The 15361-nt window shown below is 48.7% G+C and overlaps 6 protein-coding genes across 7 annotated transcripts; 2 read left to right on the top strand and 4 right to left on the bottom strand.

The window, feature by feature from the left end:
* Positions 1-75: 75 nt before the first annotated feature.
* On the top strand, positions 76-1869 carry PPTG_04314 (hypothetical protein; the record flags this gene model as incomplete). The annotated part of the gene is made up of 1 exon (XM_008898203.1): positions 76-1869. The coding sequence occupies one exon, from the start codon at positions 76-78 to the stop codon at positions 1807-1809; it is 1734 nt and encodes a 577-aa protein (XP_008896451.1). The 3' UTR covers positions 1810-1869.
* Positions 1870-2763: 894 nt separating this feature from the next.
* PPTG_04313 (hypothetical protein) lies at positions 2764-6627 on the top strand. Its single transcript, XM_008898202.1, has one exon. It carries the CDS (start codon positions 2800-2802, stop codon positions 6604-6606), a length of 3807 nt encoding a protein of 1268 aa, XP_008896450.1. The 5' UTR covers positions 2764-2799; the 3' UTR covers positions 6607-6627.
* A 22-nt stretch (positions 6628-6649) lies between these two features.
* Positions 6650-8044, bottom strand: PPTG_04312 (hypothetical protein; the record flags this gene model as incomplete). The annotated part of the gene is made up of 2 exons (XM_008898201.1): positions 6650-6964; positions 7046-8044. The coding sequence occupies 2 exons, from the start codon at positions 8042-8044 to the stop codon at positions 6650-6652; spliced, it is 1314 nt and encodes a 437-aa protein (XP_008896449.1).
* A 137-nt stretch (positions 8045-8181) lies between these two features.
* On the bottom strand, positions 8182-11088 carry PPTG_04311 (hypothetical protein; the record flags this gene model as incomplete). Its single annotated transcript, XM_008898200.1, has 5 exons — positions 8182-8250; positions 8325-8545; positions 8615-9383; positions 9594-10294; positions 10431-11088. The coding sequence occupies 5 exons, from the start codon at positions 11086-11088 to the stop codon at positions 8182-8184; spliced, it is 2418 nt and encodes an 805-aa protein (XP_008896448.1).
* Positions 11089-11386: 298 nt separating this feature from the next.
* On the bottom strand, positions 11387-12882 carry PPTG_04310. 2 transcript variants are annotated; one of them, XM_008898198.1, is made up of 5 exons: positions 12794-12882; positions 12469-12691; positions 11778-12405; positions 11611-11713; positions 11387-11536 (listed from the first exon to the last, which is right to left on the bottom strand). In XM_008898198.1, the coding sequence occupies exons 1-5, from the start codon at positions 12854-12856 to the stop codon at positions 11459-11461; spliced, it is 1095 nt and encodes a 364-aa protein (XP_008896446.1). In that variant the 5' UTR covers positions 12857-12882; the 3' UTR covers positions 11387-11458. The 2 variants fall into 2 exon arrangements, with proteins under 2 accessions (XP_008896446.1, XP_008896447.1); XM_008898199.1 differs by having other exon boundaries at positions 11611-12405.
* Positions 12883-13187: 305 nt separating this feature from the next.
* PPTG_04309 (hypothetical protein) lies at positions 13188-14696 on the bottom strand. Its single transcript, XM_008898197.1, has one exon. It carries the CDS (start codon positions 14655-14657, stop codon positions 13305-13307), a length of 1353 nt encoding a protein of 450 aa, XP_008896445.1. The 5' UTR covers positions 14658-14696; the 3' UTR covers positions 13188-13304.
* Between the last annotated feature and the right edge of the window lie 665 nt (positions 14697-15361).

Here is a 15361-nt window from a genome sequence, read left to right as displayed (position 1 = left end):
GGCAACCCGAAAGAGTCTCTCGAACTACTCAAGGGTGTCAGTGGCTTTGCAGAACCTGGTTCACTCACAGCACTGATGGGGTCTTCTGGTGCTGGCAAGACGACGTTGATGGACGTGATTGCAGGGAGGAAGACCGGTGGTAAGATTACAGGCAAGATTCTGCTGAATGGGTATGAAGCGAACGATTTAGCTATTCGACGCTGCACCGGGTACTGTGAGCAAATGGACATCCACTCGGACGCGTCAACCATTCGTGAATCACTTATGTTCAGTGCCTTCCTCCGACAGGACAGTGAGATCCCTGACAGCAAGAAATATGATACGGTTAACGAGTGTCTCGACTTGCTGGATATGCACGAGATCGCAGACAAGATTGTGCGTGGATGTTCACAGGAACAGATGAAGCGCTTGACGATTGGCGTGGAACTCGCAGCGCAGCCGAGTATTTTGTTCCTGGATGAACCGACCAGCGGGTTGGATGCTCACTCTGCCAAGTTGATCATGGACGGCGTTCGCAAAGTGGCCGACAGTGGACGAACCATTGTGTGTACGATCCACCAGCCTTCTTCCGATGTGTTCTTCCTGTTCGACCACTTGTTGCTGTTGAAACGTGGTGGTGAATCGGTGTTTGTTGGTGAACTAGGAGAGCGGTGCCACAAGTTGGTGGACTATCTGGAGGCCATTCCTGGCACGCCTCCATGTCCGAAGGATCAGAACCCTGCGTCATGGATGTTGGAGGTGATCGGTGCTGGTGTAAGCAGTAGCTCCAAGAACTCTACGGACTTTGTGAAGTGCTTCAAGGAGAGTGAGGAGAAGCGGATTTTGGACGCTCAACTCGATCGACCTGGTTTGACTCGTCCCAGTCCTGATCTCCCGGAAATGACATTCCAGAAGAAACGTGCAGCCAACTCGATGACTCAAATGCGCTTCTTGTTGAAGCGGTTCAACGATCGCTACTGGCGCACACCGACGTACAACATCACGCGGTTTGCCATCTCGCTCGGTCTTGGAATTTTGTTTGCCGTCGTGTTCGCAAACAAATCGTACCAGTCCTACCAAGAAATCAACGCTGGCATTGCTATGGTCTTCATGACGTCCATGTTCAACGGTGTCATCTCGTTCACGGGCACTCTTCCGATCTCGTTCGCAGAGCGTGGAGCGTACTACCGAGAGCGTGCATCGCAGACCTACAACTGCTTGTGGTACTTCGTGGGCTCCACGATTGCTGAAATCCCGTACGTCTTCGTTAGTACTGCGCTGTTCACCATTATTTTCTATCCTTCGGTGGGCTTCAGGAACGTGGCGTCGGGCTTCATGTTCTGGATCGCGAACTCGCTCTTCGTTCTCATGCAGACGTATCTTGGTCAGCTTTTCATCTACGCGATGCCCAGTGTGGAGGTCGCTGCTATCCTGGGTGTGCTGTACAACTCGATCTGTCTTACTTTCGCGGGCTTCAATCCACCAGCTGCAAGTATTCCTCGTGGTTACCACTGGTTGTACCTGATCACACCGCAGAAATACTCGATGGGTTTGTTGAATTCGCTGGTGTTTACCGACTGTCCGGAGCTCCCGACGTGGAACGATACAACCGGTGAGTATGAGGGTGGCAGTGATCTGCTGGCTTGTCACGAACTGACCAACGCGCCAAGTTCGCTCGGCCACGCGACGGTGAAGGAGTATGTGGAGTCGAACTTTGAGTACAAACACTCGGAGATCTGGAGCAACTTTGGATACATCTTTGTATTCATCGTAGTGTACCGACTGCTGGCGTTGTTGGCGCTGCGCTTCATTAACCACCAAAAGAGATAGACTTGGTGATCGTAACCTTTAGCGTGGAATAAAACCATTTGAAATTGAAAGATTCGTTGATTTTTTTGTTTCACGGTTCGCCCCAACTTCCTTTTCAATCTATTCGCGTAATTTATTCGCTAGCGAGATTCCAATCTTCGTGTAATGACAACGCGATCACTTCTACCATGAACTGCTCGTGCGATAGGCCAAAATTGCAGAGATATTGACATACCACACGGTTGCTCTCAAGTCTATCGTGACGGCCACGTTGTTCATCTCACGATTCGTGGCTCACGGAACTCTGATGATGATGATACACCTTACAAAGAGAAACCATTCCGACCACACCCCGCCCGTATACCTACGAAGCAAAGACAGCTCAGTCCACATTCGCCATAAACCACCCAAAGGGATGTAATGCCGTAGCCATGGTCAGCGTGGCGGCTAATGAGGCGTCTGTGCAAGTCGAGTCCCATGCAGTGCTCAAATATCGATAAAGTTGATGCATATCTCAAAATAACCGTTCGTTTAGTAGTCCCAAGCCCACATCACCGATAGTGATTCACCGCCGATATCGACGATGGTCCGACCATCGCCTGGATTCTGTCGACTAGTGGAGACCACCGTGGGTGCACTTCTGACTCGAAAGAGTTCAGCGTCATTTGTGGTCACTGCTTTTTCGTCTTCACCGCTTTCTTCACCCCCATGGCAAATGCCAGCTTACGACGATGGGATAGTCCTTGGACGGCTGTCCATGCCAGTTGTGCTTGCTTGTACATGTTTGCAACAACCCTTCAACTTCACTCGATTTTTGTATCATCAATTGGTTTGTTACCAACCCAAAGTCATAAATCCACTTCCCATGTAGTATTTGCCCTGTCAATGACCAAACTTATCTTGATCTCAGTATTCCTTTCAAATTGCGACAAAAATTGACACCGAAAGCAAACCGGTTCATTCACTTTTCATTCTCTAAACGTGTGCGCAACATCTCATCAGTGCTGTGCGATGCTGTCCACGGGGGCCTCGACGCTGCAGCTCACGCGCCAATGCACATGCGCGGCCGAGACCGAGTCTGACTCGGATAACGAGAGCGAAGTCGACAATCTTCTCGAGCCCGTACGCACGATGTCGTCCCCCGCCACATTTGCAGCGTCTCAAACTGATGCAAATGATGAGAAAGAGGCCACTAATCAAGTCAATCCAGCACCGTTCGTGCCTCCAACAACATGGGCCAAGTCACTGTCACTACTGGAGCTCACGAAGACCGCACACGACCCACTGAAGGCCTCACAGGCGCTGCACAACGCTGAAGCTCTGCGTCAAGCTCCTGCACTCGACAACGTCTTCTGCAGCTGCTACGACGTCGACACAGTGCTCACAGCGGTACAGAGAAGAGAAAGAGGCCACTTCTCACCCGTCCAGAAGCTTCTACTCGAGCCAGAGTCCATTAAACAGGTTTTCGCCTTCGCCACATCCTACAGCGACCATTTAACTGAAAATGCCGAGCCACATCCGGATAAATATCGACAGGCATATGTAGCCACGGAGATTATCCTCAGATATTACTTAAAAGCCATGGCCTGGTACGGAGAACCCAAGCAAGAGCAAAATGACGCTGAAAATGAGGCGAAAGAGCAAATTAAAGCGCCACAACAGCCCAATATCAAGATGGAAGGCCTCGCAGTGTCCACTAATGCGCCACCGACGAATTTGCCGACCATGATGGACTTCAGAAGCAATGCATCGACTAGAAAAATGGCCAGAATTCAGCGACTGCGTGCGAGTATGCGGTTTGAGAGTTCTGGGAGTAGCATCTCGGACTTCAGTGTGGATGGAGATGAGGATGAAGAGCTACTGGAAGACCCGGCGACACGTGGATATTTGTTACGACTCGAGGATTTGACGGCCAACGAGTGGAGACGCATTTTTGGAGGTTTGTTCCGGTTTTTATGGCCAAGTACGAAGAATAATGGAGCGGAAAATGTGGAGAACACCGTTGCAGATGAGGAGGAAGTGGACGGCGTTTTGGTGGCGAATATGTGTCGAATCACCAAGAATTTCGTCACGTTCCCGGCAGTACACAGGTTGATATGTGACGAGAACGAAGAAGACGAGAAGGAGTGGCTCCTGTCGCGTCTTGCAGTGCATGCTTACAACCCAGATGTTGCGGCATTACTGCATGGGTTGATTCACCTTTCTATTCGTAGAGGGTTTGAGTATTTCCCGATCATCCGCTGCCTCGTACAGCGAATAGTGGAGCAAGTCCCGACTCGACTAGCGAGATCCCTCTCTTCTGTCTCTTCTACGTCGACAGTGTCGTCCACCTCATCAACATCTCCTCGATCATCTTTCGGAGGGTCCCAAACTCTGTCACCGTCTTCGTTCTTCTCGTCCAAGACGACTCCGTTGTCTCCTTCCTTGTTTACTACTAACTCGACGTCTACGGTTCATGCCAGGATAAGTGGCTGCACTGAAATTTTGACCAAAATTCTGAAGGACGAATTCCCGAATACTTTCCGGTACTACATCCAAGCAAAGATTCAACTGTCGTCTTTTGAGAGCGTGGAGGCGTTTGAAAAGGAGCTTTTTCCTCCGAGAATGGCCATCCACGACCCAGCGATGCACCACAAACTCAAGTGTGCTGTACTGGCAGCGTTGACGGAGAACAGCACCATTCTAGCTCGACTGGCAGAGCTTGGAATGGCAGAGCTGCGTTTTCTAGACGCACACCACATGAACGGCACCTGCATCCCTCGAATCCTCGTGGTCGATATCTTGCGTCATGCTATTGAGTTTTCTCGCTACGATTCGGACCAGTTGGAGGCGTTTGTAGCTCCAATCCACCTCGTTTTGGACACCATCTGCGCATCAATCAATTACCATCAACACTTGTCCACGATATCGGAGTTCGCTGCACGTGATTGCTTCAGTGACAGCGACTCGGATGACGACAGTAGTGGGACTGGGGAGTTCGATTCACTGGCTGGGAAAGAGAGTCCCAATAAACCAGCAAAAAGTGGGTCTTCACCTGCACGAAGCACTTTGTATGTGGGGATAACTCCTCCTGCTCTCAGCTATTCGCCCAGATCGGGGAAGGCAGTGGTGAACCATCGACCGTTAGCGTCAACTCTGCTTGTCACGCATGTTGTGGAGCTGCTGGACGTCGTCATTCTCATGTCGAACGACCGTATCGATAGCCGGTTAACTAGGTTGGATCTGGCGACATCGCTTATGGATATTTTCGAGAAATTTCCCACAGCCAGCATCCTGCATTGTCGACTAGTGAAACTCTACTTGAACCTACTGAACCGGCCATCAACAAACGGACGTGTGAACAATCCGCTACTTAGAAGTGTCTTCCGCTCGCCTGACTCAATTTTGGAGTTCATTTTACGCAAACTGGACTCGAACAGTTCGACGCACATTTACGATGCTCATTTGGCGATCATTGGCGTAAAAATCGCAAAGATCTGCAGCTCCCCGACGCTCCAACAGGAACTTATTCGCCAATTCTGCAACAATGTGAAAGGTTGGAATGATTTCGCTGCGTCTCTCATTGCCACGCATTATCAACAAATGGATGCGCTAGATGATTCGCTTCTAGGTCTGCAAGTTGTCACTGGTGGAGCACGAAATGGAACCCTGAGGAAGAGGAATACGAGCGAAGACGACGCAGACACGGGCTTTGTGCTTGCTCGGCCGTCGTCTTCAGCCAGCGAATACCTATCACGAGAACTAGAGCCGTTTAGACGGCTTCCGATGGAGAAAGAAGGCTTTGGATCATCCCACAACCTGGCCAAAGGAAGCGAGGCGGTACATCCAAGCGATATGTTCCAGAGCCGATCACAGAGTAAATTCCCAGAGTCCATTATCGACATCTTGCAGTCCGACGAGTCCACACCATTCGACGTTGAGGAAGACGAGTTCTTCGTAAGTGGCTACGCCTACCAAAAGCGATCCAAGTGGGCTAAAGTGCACTTGAAATTCGAGAAATCTACTTGCCAATTGACGTTGGAAGATGCAACAACCGCGACGTCTGGAGCACCCAGCAACGGCACAGCTAAAGCTACCTCTCCGTCTAAAGCTTCGATGCTGAAGCAATTCTTAATGGCACATACACAAACCTGGACGTCACGACCCAAGAAACTGGTCGTATGCAACGCTAGAAAGTGGATCGCATTTGGTCGTAGCGTGAAAAAGCGAGATCGAGGAGCCTTTGGCTTCCAAGTGGAGGTTTTTGACGGTCATCGGGAGGAGGACGAAACTTTAACCTTCGTTACACGTTCCGATACGACGAGAATGAGGTGGTTTGAAGCCATGCAGAGTGCAGTTAACAGGACACGGTTGTCGCGCAATAGTTTCAGTGATATTGACGAAGCGGCCAACACGACGTTGGTGGAGTGCGTGGCCAAGAACCGCGGTGGACCGTATCTGGTTATTCCGGACATTAACCTATTAGGTCCCGTGACATCTGCGAGTTTCTTTTTGAAGTCTGAAGTGCCTGAAGAGATGCCATTCTGGGGGACATACCATGGAGACCAGGGTATCATCAAGTACGCCTCCTTATTTAAACAGTGTCTGGATGTGGTCTCCGTCGAAGAGAAGAGTATTCAAGCTATTGGGTACTCGGTGATTGTAGAGTTTGACGCAACTTTCCGAAGATCGGAAAATATCGACTTTGACGACTCGGAGCCCGCAGTCAAGTGTGCTTGCACGGATACGTATCTGATCAGTGGAAATCAGATTATTGGCTTGACTCGGACGATCGCTGACTCTGAGAAGTTGTTGCAACTCCTCTGTGATGATGAATAGAGAGATACTGTTATTGAAATATTTGATTTTTTAAAATTGTTTTTTATTTGAAGTTTCTCGTAAGCCACGCGATGATTTCGGGACGATCAAGTTGACCGTCCCCACTGCTGTCAAGTTCTTGAAACACTTCTTTTATCTGCTTAGCAGACAACGCCATACCCAGATCTCCACACAAACTTGCAAATTCGTCTTGGTCAATTTCTCCGGTGCCGTCACGATCGATATCTTGGAAGAAAAGCTCGAATCGTTCTTCATCGGTCTTATCAGCGCCGTAGCGTTCTCGTAGCTCTTCATATATTCGACTGAGGAAGGTTGGAGGCTCCCACGTCGACTCTCCTGTCACGCTGTTCCAGTAGTACTATGGAAAAAAAGAGTTGGCATCATTTCTTGTTCCTACAGTAGATGATTTGGAAAGGCGATTAATTTTTTTTTAACTTACCGTGTTGCCGTAACCATCATCGTAAGGTTTCCAGGCTTCTCGTGCGTCTGCTGCATCGCCACTTGTCTTGTCGGCATTAATGCTTGCGTCGCTATCCTTGTCGGAACCAAGAAACTTCGGCTTTTCCCAAGTTGCTTCTCCAGTTCGTGCATTAACGTAGTAGGTGTATCCTGTGGTAGGGTCGACCTTCATCTCTACAAGTGAACGAAGGAAGTTGCGGAATTTGGTTCGTTCGATACGAGCTCGATAGATTCGCTGAAGTTTTATGGCGGCAGCTGCACGTTCTGGTCCCGTGGCGTTGCTGGCTGTACACTTGATCTGTTTTCGCCCTGCTTGACCATTGGTACTCTCGTGTAACTTCTTGAGAGTGGAGTGTATCATAAACATGTCAGACTCTGTCATGTCGGCCACCCAGCGGATAAAGTGATCCTTTCCTGTGCAGAAACTAACTGTGGATATCGCTGGTTTACCAAGTTGAGATTTCATCTGAGTGATTTCAAATGAGTGTGCTATGTTGTACGGAAGGGTATTCTCAATTTTTGTGCCGTCTATATAGCAATATTTCAGGTGTGGCATCGCGTATATCTCCCGAGGCAATGCTCCACGTAAGTTCGGGTTGTTTCTCAATTTCAAAGTTGTGAGGAAGCGGAGTCGCACAATTCCAGCAGGAAAATTCCCTCCAAGCCCATTATCTGACAGATCGACGGCCACGACATGGTTGCGCTCCCACTTGACGCCGAATACAGACGGGAAGAAGGCCTGCATCGTGGATGTCTTTGGAATAGGTATTCCTCCATTACTAAGAGCCGCTGAGACTTCCATTATTTTGTTCCACCCGGATTGGCGAGTCCACGCTGTAGCTCCTTCATCGTCGCGAATATGACCTCCCGTTTCACGAAAAATAGTCGCTAATGTCAGAATCTCAAGCTGACTCTGGGGTAGATGGCGAACGGCCTCCTTGTTCACGAGGTGATCTTGTGGACTGGTCTTGAAAGACATCACAATCGAAACAGGGATGTATAACGAGAAAAGGGAAAATAAGCAAACTGTTTTAGTTCTTAAAAATAGAGAACAATACTAAAAGTGAAATATAGCACTATCCAAAAAATGCAGTTCTTTTAAGGGTGACGTTAACACTACACTGCGATGGATGAAGCCAGGTTGTTGCTAGCCTGGTCCTTACTAAGGTCTGCTTCCAGCGATAACTATATGGAAGAGCACGATGCGAACACAAGGAGTTACTAGACTTGGTCAGAAACAGAAACAATAAAACAATTACCTTTGCTTGCAGACGCTTTTGGCGTCGTTCCAATGCTCGCTGGAGACGTTGGGCATGGTCACCCCTGAAGGCCTCCAGCTGGTTCGCTCCTCGGAAGGCATCGACAGCAAGTTGAAGGTTCGTCGTAGTATTCATCGTAATGTTTGATGCAGATTCATCGATGTATACAGCGTCTTCGTCGCCTCGGTACGAGCAAAGCACCACAATCGGATTGTTCCCTCCTAAACCATACAGCACGCACTTCGTTAGTATAAACACGCCCGGCATCAAGATAATATCCAACTGTTTACCGTAAGAGCAGAGTGCTGCCATGTGCGCCGTAGGTGACCAGCTTACATCCAGTACGGGGCAACCATGAAAGAAATGTGTACCCCAAACGCCACGCTGTAGTTGCTGACCATGAACACTAGTGAATAACCTAGGAACGCCATCTTCCGATCCACTAATAACCAGCTTGCCGTCAGGACTAAATGAGCTTTTCACCAACAAAGACTCGCAAGCCATACCGGCATAGCTTTTGTTTAACAGAAGGTATGAGCGCAATTCGTACTGAAAAATGGCGTTGGGCTGTGTATGAACCAGCAGATGAGCCTTTCGAGGGTGTAGCTGAAGCGAAGAGATACTAGCTTGTCCAGTTTGGATCGTCTTGATTCGCTCATAGCCGTGAAGTGTCGGAGCGGTTGCTGTACGATTCCAAACAGTGATATCACCCTTCGCATCGCCACAAAAAATCCGTCCAGTCTTGGCTTCCACACAAATAGTGTGCACAGCAGAAGAGCTCACCTGAAGCATTCCGTACTCAGGTTGGCCACTTGGTATTGATGACTCTTTCCGGAAACGCATACAGCCATCAGAAGCACCGGTGAGTACAATCTCTCCATTGCTACCAGGAAGAAATATAGCACAGTATACGAAGCAAGGGAAGTGATGCCACTGGAATACTGACGAGAGCAGATGAGTGCGATAAGATGTTGGGGAATCAGGAGAACTCGCCGCATTCTTGGAAGGAAGCTCCCAAAGACGAACAGTGCCATCCGATGATGCCGAGAGTAGTCGATACTGCCCGTTAGAAACAAAACTCCATTGTAACGAGTAGATGATTCCTCGATGGCCTCTACCAACAGCGAAGAGCTCGGCGGATGCCATGTAATACACCTGCACCACGAAGTCTCCGAGTTCTGGACTCACACTAGCAGCTAGGAAGCGTCCACAAGGACTAAAACTCACAGCGGAGCACCCTTTCTTCCCAGCTGGGAGAGAACAAAGCACTCGTAAAGGAATTAAACACGGTTCTGAAGTGTTTCTCTTGCAAGGCGCCATTAAATCGAAGAAGTCGCTTGATGAGGCTTCGGGAGGAGTGATTTTACTTGTGGTATCTTCAACGGGTAGTGTAGAGACTTCCGTTGGAGGTTCTTGGTTATCTCCAGCTTCATGTTCCGTCGTATCGTTCAATTCCCGGTAGCGATTATCGACAGTACTCTCGTTAGTTGTCTCCGCTTGTCGTGGAGAGGCTGGCGGGTTCGTGGCGCGTAGTTGTACGTGTAGTGTACTCGGTGCGGGGACACGTGAACGTTTCTGATACTGGAGAAAAACTGCTGGTACAGTAGGGTGGTTTTTCCTCCACCCCCACTGCAATTTCGCTTGATATTTGTCCATCCATGTCATGACTTGGTACTCAAATAATCGTACTCGTAATCCACAAATATCAACAATCGACTGCCTTTTCTTCTTCTCATTGACATCTGGTACATCCGGTAGCACGAAAGAGTTCATCGTAGGAGTTCCTCTATTTGTGATTGTGTGGAAGAAGCCCCAAGCAATACGTCGATAGTCTGGTGTAGGTTTCGGATTGAAAGCTTTCGGGTACTCGTCGTCTTCGTCGTGGGTACTCACAGATTCGAAGCGTTTACCTCGACGAAAGCGAACGCCTTTTGTTGGAGCCTTCGCCTCCAATATCTCAAATAGTAACACTGTTCGGGTATTCAGAAACGTTGGCATATCAACCAAAATGTCCAGAGCTTGTTGCCATTCAAATGCGTCTGAACACACAAAACAAAGAGTGCGTAAAATTAGGAGTGATCAGATCCATTGGAACTAGTTACTTACTACAGTTAGCGTTGTTGTCCAGGCAGAACTTGGCTTCACTTGTCATTTGTGATGGACAGAGAGCTCTTCCGGTGCATCGGTCGACGATATGAACGCGTACTTGTGGGTGTGCATAGGCTCCAAACGGTAGCTCGTCCGAGTGTTCAATTGTTACTTCAAGTTGTTGTTGTTTGGGAGCAGCTCTTAGTGCATCCATACGGGCCTTTGTGTGCTTGGTGAGCAGTGGGAGATGCATCTCGCTTATAGTCCCGTTGAGTGATCCGATGAAGCAACTTGAAGGCTGGCAGGTCAATGGGCATGAGGCAGGAGGTGCATCCTCGACTATCGTTGTGGTAGAGTTCCGACTGCGCCATGACATGAAGGTAGAGCGACGAGCTGTTGGGGGTGGACTCTGCTCGTTCTGTTGGGGTTCAGCTTCGTTCTTGTCATTGTTGTCACCGCTTGCATCGCGCTTGGGCGATGATGGCAGCCTCGCTGTGCGTCGGTTAGATCTGTTGCTTTTACTGCTAGGTTGTTGAGCCTCTTCCTGTGCAGATTGTAGTAGAGACTCGGCCTCTGGACTCTGTGGTTTCCCACTCAACTCTGCTTGAAAGCTTGCTCTTCGATGCTTTCTCATGAGTGACTTTCGCGGTCTAGATTTTTTCTTCTTAGCCCCCATTTCATCAGCAGGCCTGTCGAGCTTCAAAGCCTTCTTCCCTATCGTCAAGGTCGTAATGTCAGCTTGTGTTCTTGACAAACCCGACGCTGCGATAGCAAAACCAACTATCCAACAAAATGTCAGAAGTGTCGAAGCGTCGGGGGTTGCAGTATGAGATGGTGTCAACGGCATTCATCTTTGCTTGCCCAAGAGATCACCTTGTCAACTATCCAAGTTCACACGGCACCCTCATTTTTTCTCAGCGTTTCCTAGAAACACACCTTATGATAAACCAACGGATCGTCAGTGAATAAATAGCTAAGAATTCTAATGCAAATATCTAAGTCTCAAGATCATTCATATCTAAGCGGTCTGTGTTCAAGCTAAAAATCTAATGTGAAGGAGAAGCGATCACTGCATGACACAATGAGGAATGGAAGCGCTGTGGAGAAGTCACCACAAAGTCCACCTGAATAAGCAAAAAAAAAAAAAAGCAGCAATTAGCATACGCTCACGGATGTCCATATTAAAAAATGATCATACCATTTCGTGCACCATTGGTATCCGTTCGCTGTCGAGTCCTTCGTTGATCAAAAACTGTTTTGCCTCCATAGCGCGTTCTACGACCGTTTCCCTGTAGGCCAAACTGCGACCATCAAGTAAAGAATATCAGCAAAAAAGGCACAAACTAAGCACCAGTTCACACTTACTCAAGAGCAGGTGCAAAGCCAGTTTTCTTGCATGCAGGTGTACCAAACATATAGCGGTACACTCGCAGCAACAACTTGATATTGTTTCGTGACACTCCAGCGCGGCGCAGACCAACCAGATTAAGTCCCGCAAGCTTGGCTCGGTTCCCCACAACCAACCCGTATGGTAACACATCACCATCCACTGCACTCTGTCCGCCCACCATCGCCAACGGGCCTACATTCACGTGCTGTTTGATGCCAACTTGTCCGCCAATAATCGCGCAGTCTCCAATCGATACATGGCCCGCAATGCACACGTTATTTGAGACAACAACTCGTCTGCCCAACTGCGAGTCGTGAGCCACGTGAGCTCCACAAAGCAACCAGCAATCATCACCAACGGACGTCGGTGCCTGTGAGTATGACGTGCTGCCGTGCACCGTAACATGCTCTCGAATGACACAATTACTGCCAATTGTCAGCGTCATATCGCCATACTCGTCCTTCTCGAACATTTGGTGCTTTTTATCCTGCGGTTCGCCTCCCAAGCTCGCAAACGGGTGAACCACCGTGCCATTCCCGACTCGCGTCTTACCGTCGATCACCACGTGACTTTGAAGCCGAACATCAGCCTCCAGCACCACATCTAACATTACAAATAAAATTAGCAATATATAACGATAGCATTAATAAAAGTAAAGTTACGAACCTGGTCCGATGACGGAATAAGGCCCTACCAGGACATTTGGGCCCAACTCCGCGTTCGGATGGACCACAGCCGTCGCGTGGATTTCAGCAGCACATTCGATAGCTGCCGAAGCCTGGTAACTGTGTAGTCGACGCGGAATTCCCTGTCGACGTCCTGCAGGCCGCTCGTCCTGTTGTGTGGCGTGGGAGATCAGCTCGTCGAGCGCCTCTGCAGATGCCGACGCCTGTAGAAAAGCATGGAATTCGTTTGGATGAGACAGTCAGGATAAGTGCGTGACATTCTATTGTGTATTTGTGCATCAATATGAGTGTACATGTACACGTACAAATGCTCGAGACGGAGACGCCGGAACGTACAGGAGGCGACCACGACGGACTGCTGTAAGCATTATTGTCGACTAGTGGCCGAAAAGTGATGAAAAGCATATTTCGGGTGGTCAACATATGATGAAATCATTTCGTAACATTTAATTTGGTAGTTAGAGCAAAAAATAATGGTTGGACGCTTCCTTTATTGGTTCCGAGAATAGCAAGTAGCTGCAGTATCTCAATCCACGTGAAACACATTCGGGGGAGGACTCGTGGGGGGCTTGGGTTTTCAATGCCAAGCATCAAGCAGTTGGTTCTAGTCGAACATGTTCTTAGTTCTAAAGCAAAATAAATGGTGTTGTTTTTCAGTCGAGTTGTCAAATCATACAATTTTTCAAGAGTTTTATAAATTGTCGTAGCAACTATTCGTGCAGCAGATGTATTTGTTGATTTACACTATTTTAGAGGTCATCAAATACCAAGATCCACTGTTTCACGAAACAAAGCTGGACACAATGCAAAGCTCGTCTACCAGACATGCTGAATGGCGTCTTGAGGCATGCCCCAACACTTGTAGCCCAGAAAATGCGCGCTGTAGCATAAGCCTTCTGTTTCAATACCGTCATAACCTTCCCGACCCCACTCACTACCGATGACGTAGTGAACAGGAAACATCACCCCTTGCCGGTGTATATCTGCACGCACATACAACATCGTTCCTCCTACCGAGTCTAGTGGCACAAAAGGCTTGGATCTGTCAGGGAGGTTGTGAAAGGATCGGGCGTTCAGTGGACCCGGTACGAAGTCCTTGTCGTTAGCAGACCTCACTTTCCGCTGGCCCACCCACGCGTTGCGGTCATAATTAACCCATCTGCCTCTGATATTGCGAACGCACATGGGCTCCACGATGTCGCGGCCGGACTTAACCATTTTCAGCACCAATCCTGGTGGGATGACGGTAACGTCGGCATCCACCCAGAGAACGTGCTGGTGCCATGACTCCATCGTGGAAAGCAGCGCGTAGTTGCGATATCGAGCGAGCATACGTCGTCGGCTGGCCTGAAGCGAGTGGATGTGGCGGTTCGCACGTGTTAATCCTTTAGCCGAGAAGTCGTTGCGGAAGATGACGGATAATCTTGAGTATTGCTCGATGTAGGAGCCGAAGAGTTGTTTCGCCTTCGTAAACTCGACCATAGATGAAGTGAGCAACGCGATCGAAATTTTCGATCTCGGGTACTCGAAAGACCCGATTAGTTTGAAGAAGTCCTCCATGGTGCGATTTTTCCCCCACGATTGAGCGTCGTTAAGAACGCAAATGATCAAAACTGAGTCTTTGTCTCTATTCCCAGGTTGCGTCAGAACCTCGGTATTTTCAATTCGATAATGCTGGCCCGGTTCGTTCTTGCCATGTTGTGGGAACGTTTCCTCATACTCGCTAAACAGTTGGGTTGTCGCCTTGACGGTGAATGGGACGAGCGGATTTAGTCGTCCTTGCTCCGGCGTGTCGGGATGCAAGACACTGGTCACAGGTGAGTCAGAACTTAAGGCGCTAGCCACAGGTGTGTTAGGACGCAATACAACACTGGACGCAGGTGCAGTAGCTCGTAAGACACTGGGCACTGATGCGTCGGGATGCAAGGTGTCGGTCACAGGTTTACTGGGACTTAATAAGGGGCTGGTCGTACTTGCGTCAGGACTCAAGGCGCTGGTCACAGCTGATGCGGGCTTTTTCTCCAGCTCAAAGTGACTGCCTATTGGCATGATAAACCACGGTACCCAACACGAGAAAACTGCAAGACCAAGAAACGCCATCAAAACCCCGCGACGGATTGATTTCCCACGCAGGACGGCTCGTTGATAGAACAATCGAGCTCTCCTCATCGCTTCAATGTTTTTAGAATGTTGCTTGTCTGTTGTCGCGTCAAATTCGGAGTGATATCATCAAGTCAATTCGAGTCGATGACTTATTTCCCTGTAGGTAAGAGGACGTCCATTCTTTTGTATCAGAATTTATACTGACTATTTCTAGGCAGGGGTGGCTAACTATTTTGCTTAGGTTTCTGAGCACACATCATGATAACTTTTCAGGGAATCGTGAGAAAAACAAGTGTGCTTGATGCTAGAGACACTGTATCAGCACCGATATGCGTTTTTTTCTTGCTGAATCAATAAATCTCTCTCTACCCAAAGCTCACGTCTTGGTTCTACGACTTTGTCTGGTTATTACAAAGGTGTGCTGAACACGCTCCGGCAACATGAATCTTTAACGGTTGGTGTATAATTATCGTCGTTAACTGTTCATGAATTTGCTCTTAACCATGTAAGCCGCATAAATTGATACAGCCCTGATTAGTGATAAATGCCATCATGACTATTAAATAACGCAACACAGGATGACTAGCACCTGCATACCGCAGAACTTGGTGACAATCCAGCATGCATAACGACATATGCGTTGACATCAACGACATCCAAACAAACAACTAGGTCGCCGAAGGCAAGACAAGCCTCCGGCATGAGTTAGGTTAGATGAGGATACTCACTTTTGCAACTTACCAGCAAATACACTTGGCGATAACTTCCTG

The sequence above is a fragment of the Phytophthora parasitica genome (genome assembly GCF_000247585.1).
Source record: "Phytophthora parasitica INRA-310 unplaced genomic scaffold supercont2.6, whole genome shotgun sequence".
Classification (NCBI taxonomy): Eukaryota; Oomycota; class Peronosporomycetes; order Peronosporales; family Peronosporaceae; genus Phytophthora; species Phytophthora nicotianae.
The sequence above is the reverse complement of the archived record's forward strand: the minus strand, read 5'-3'. Positions and strand labels throughout refer to the sequence as shown.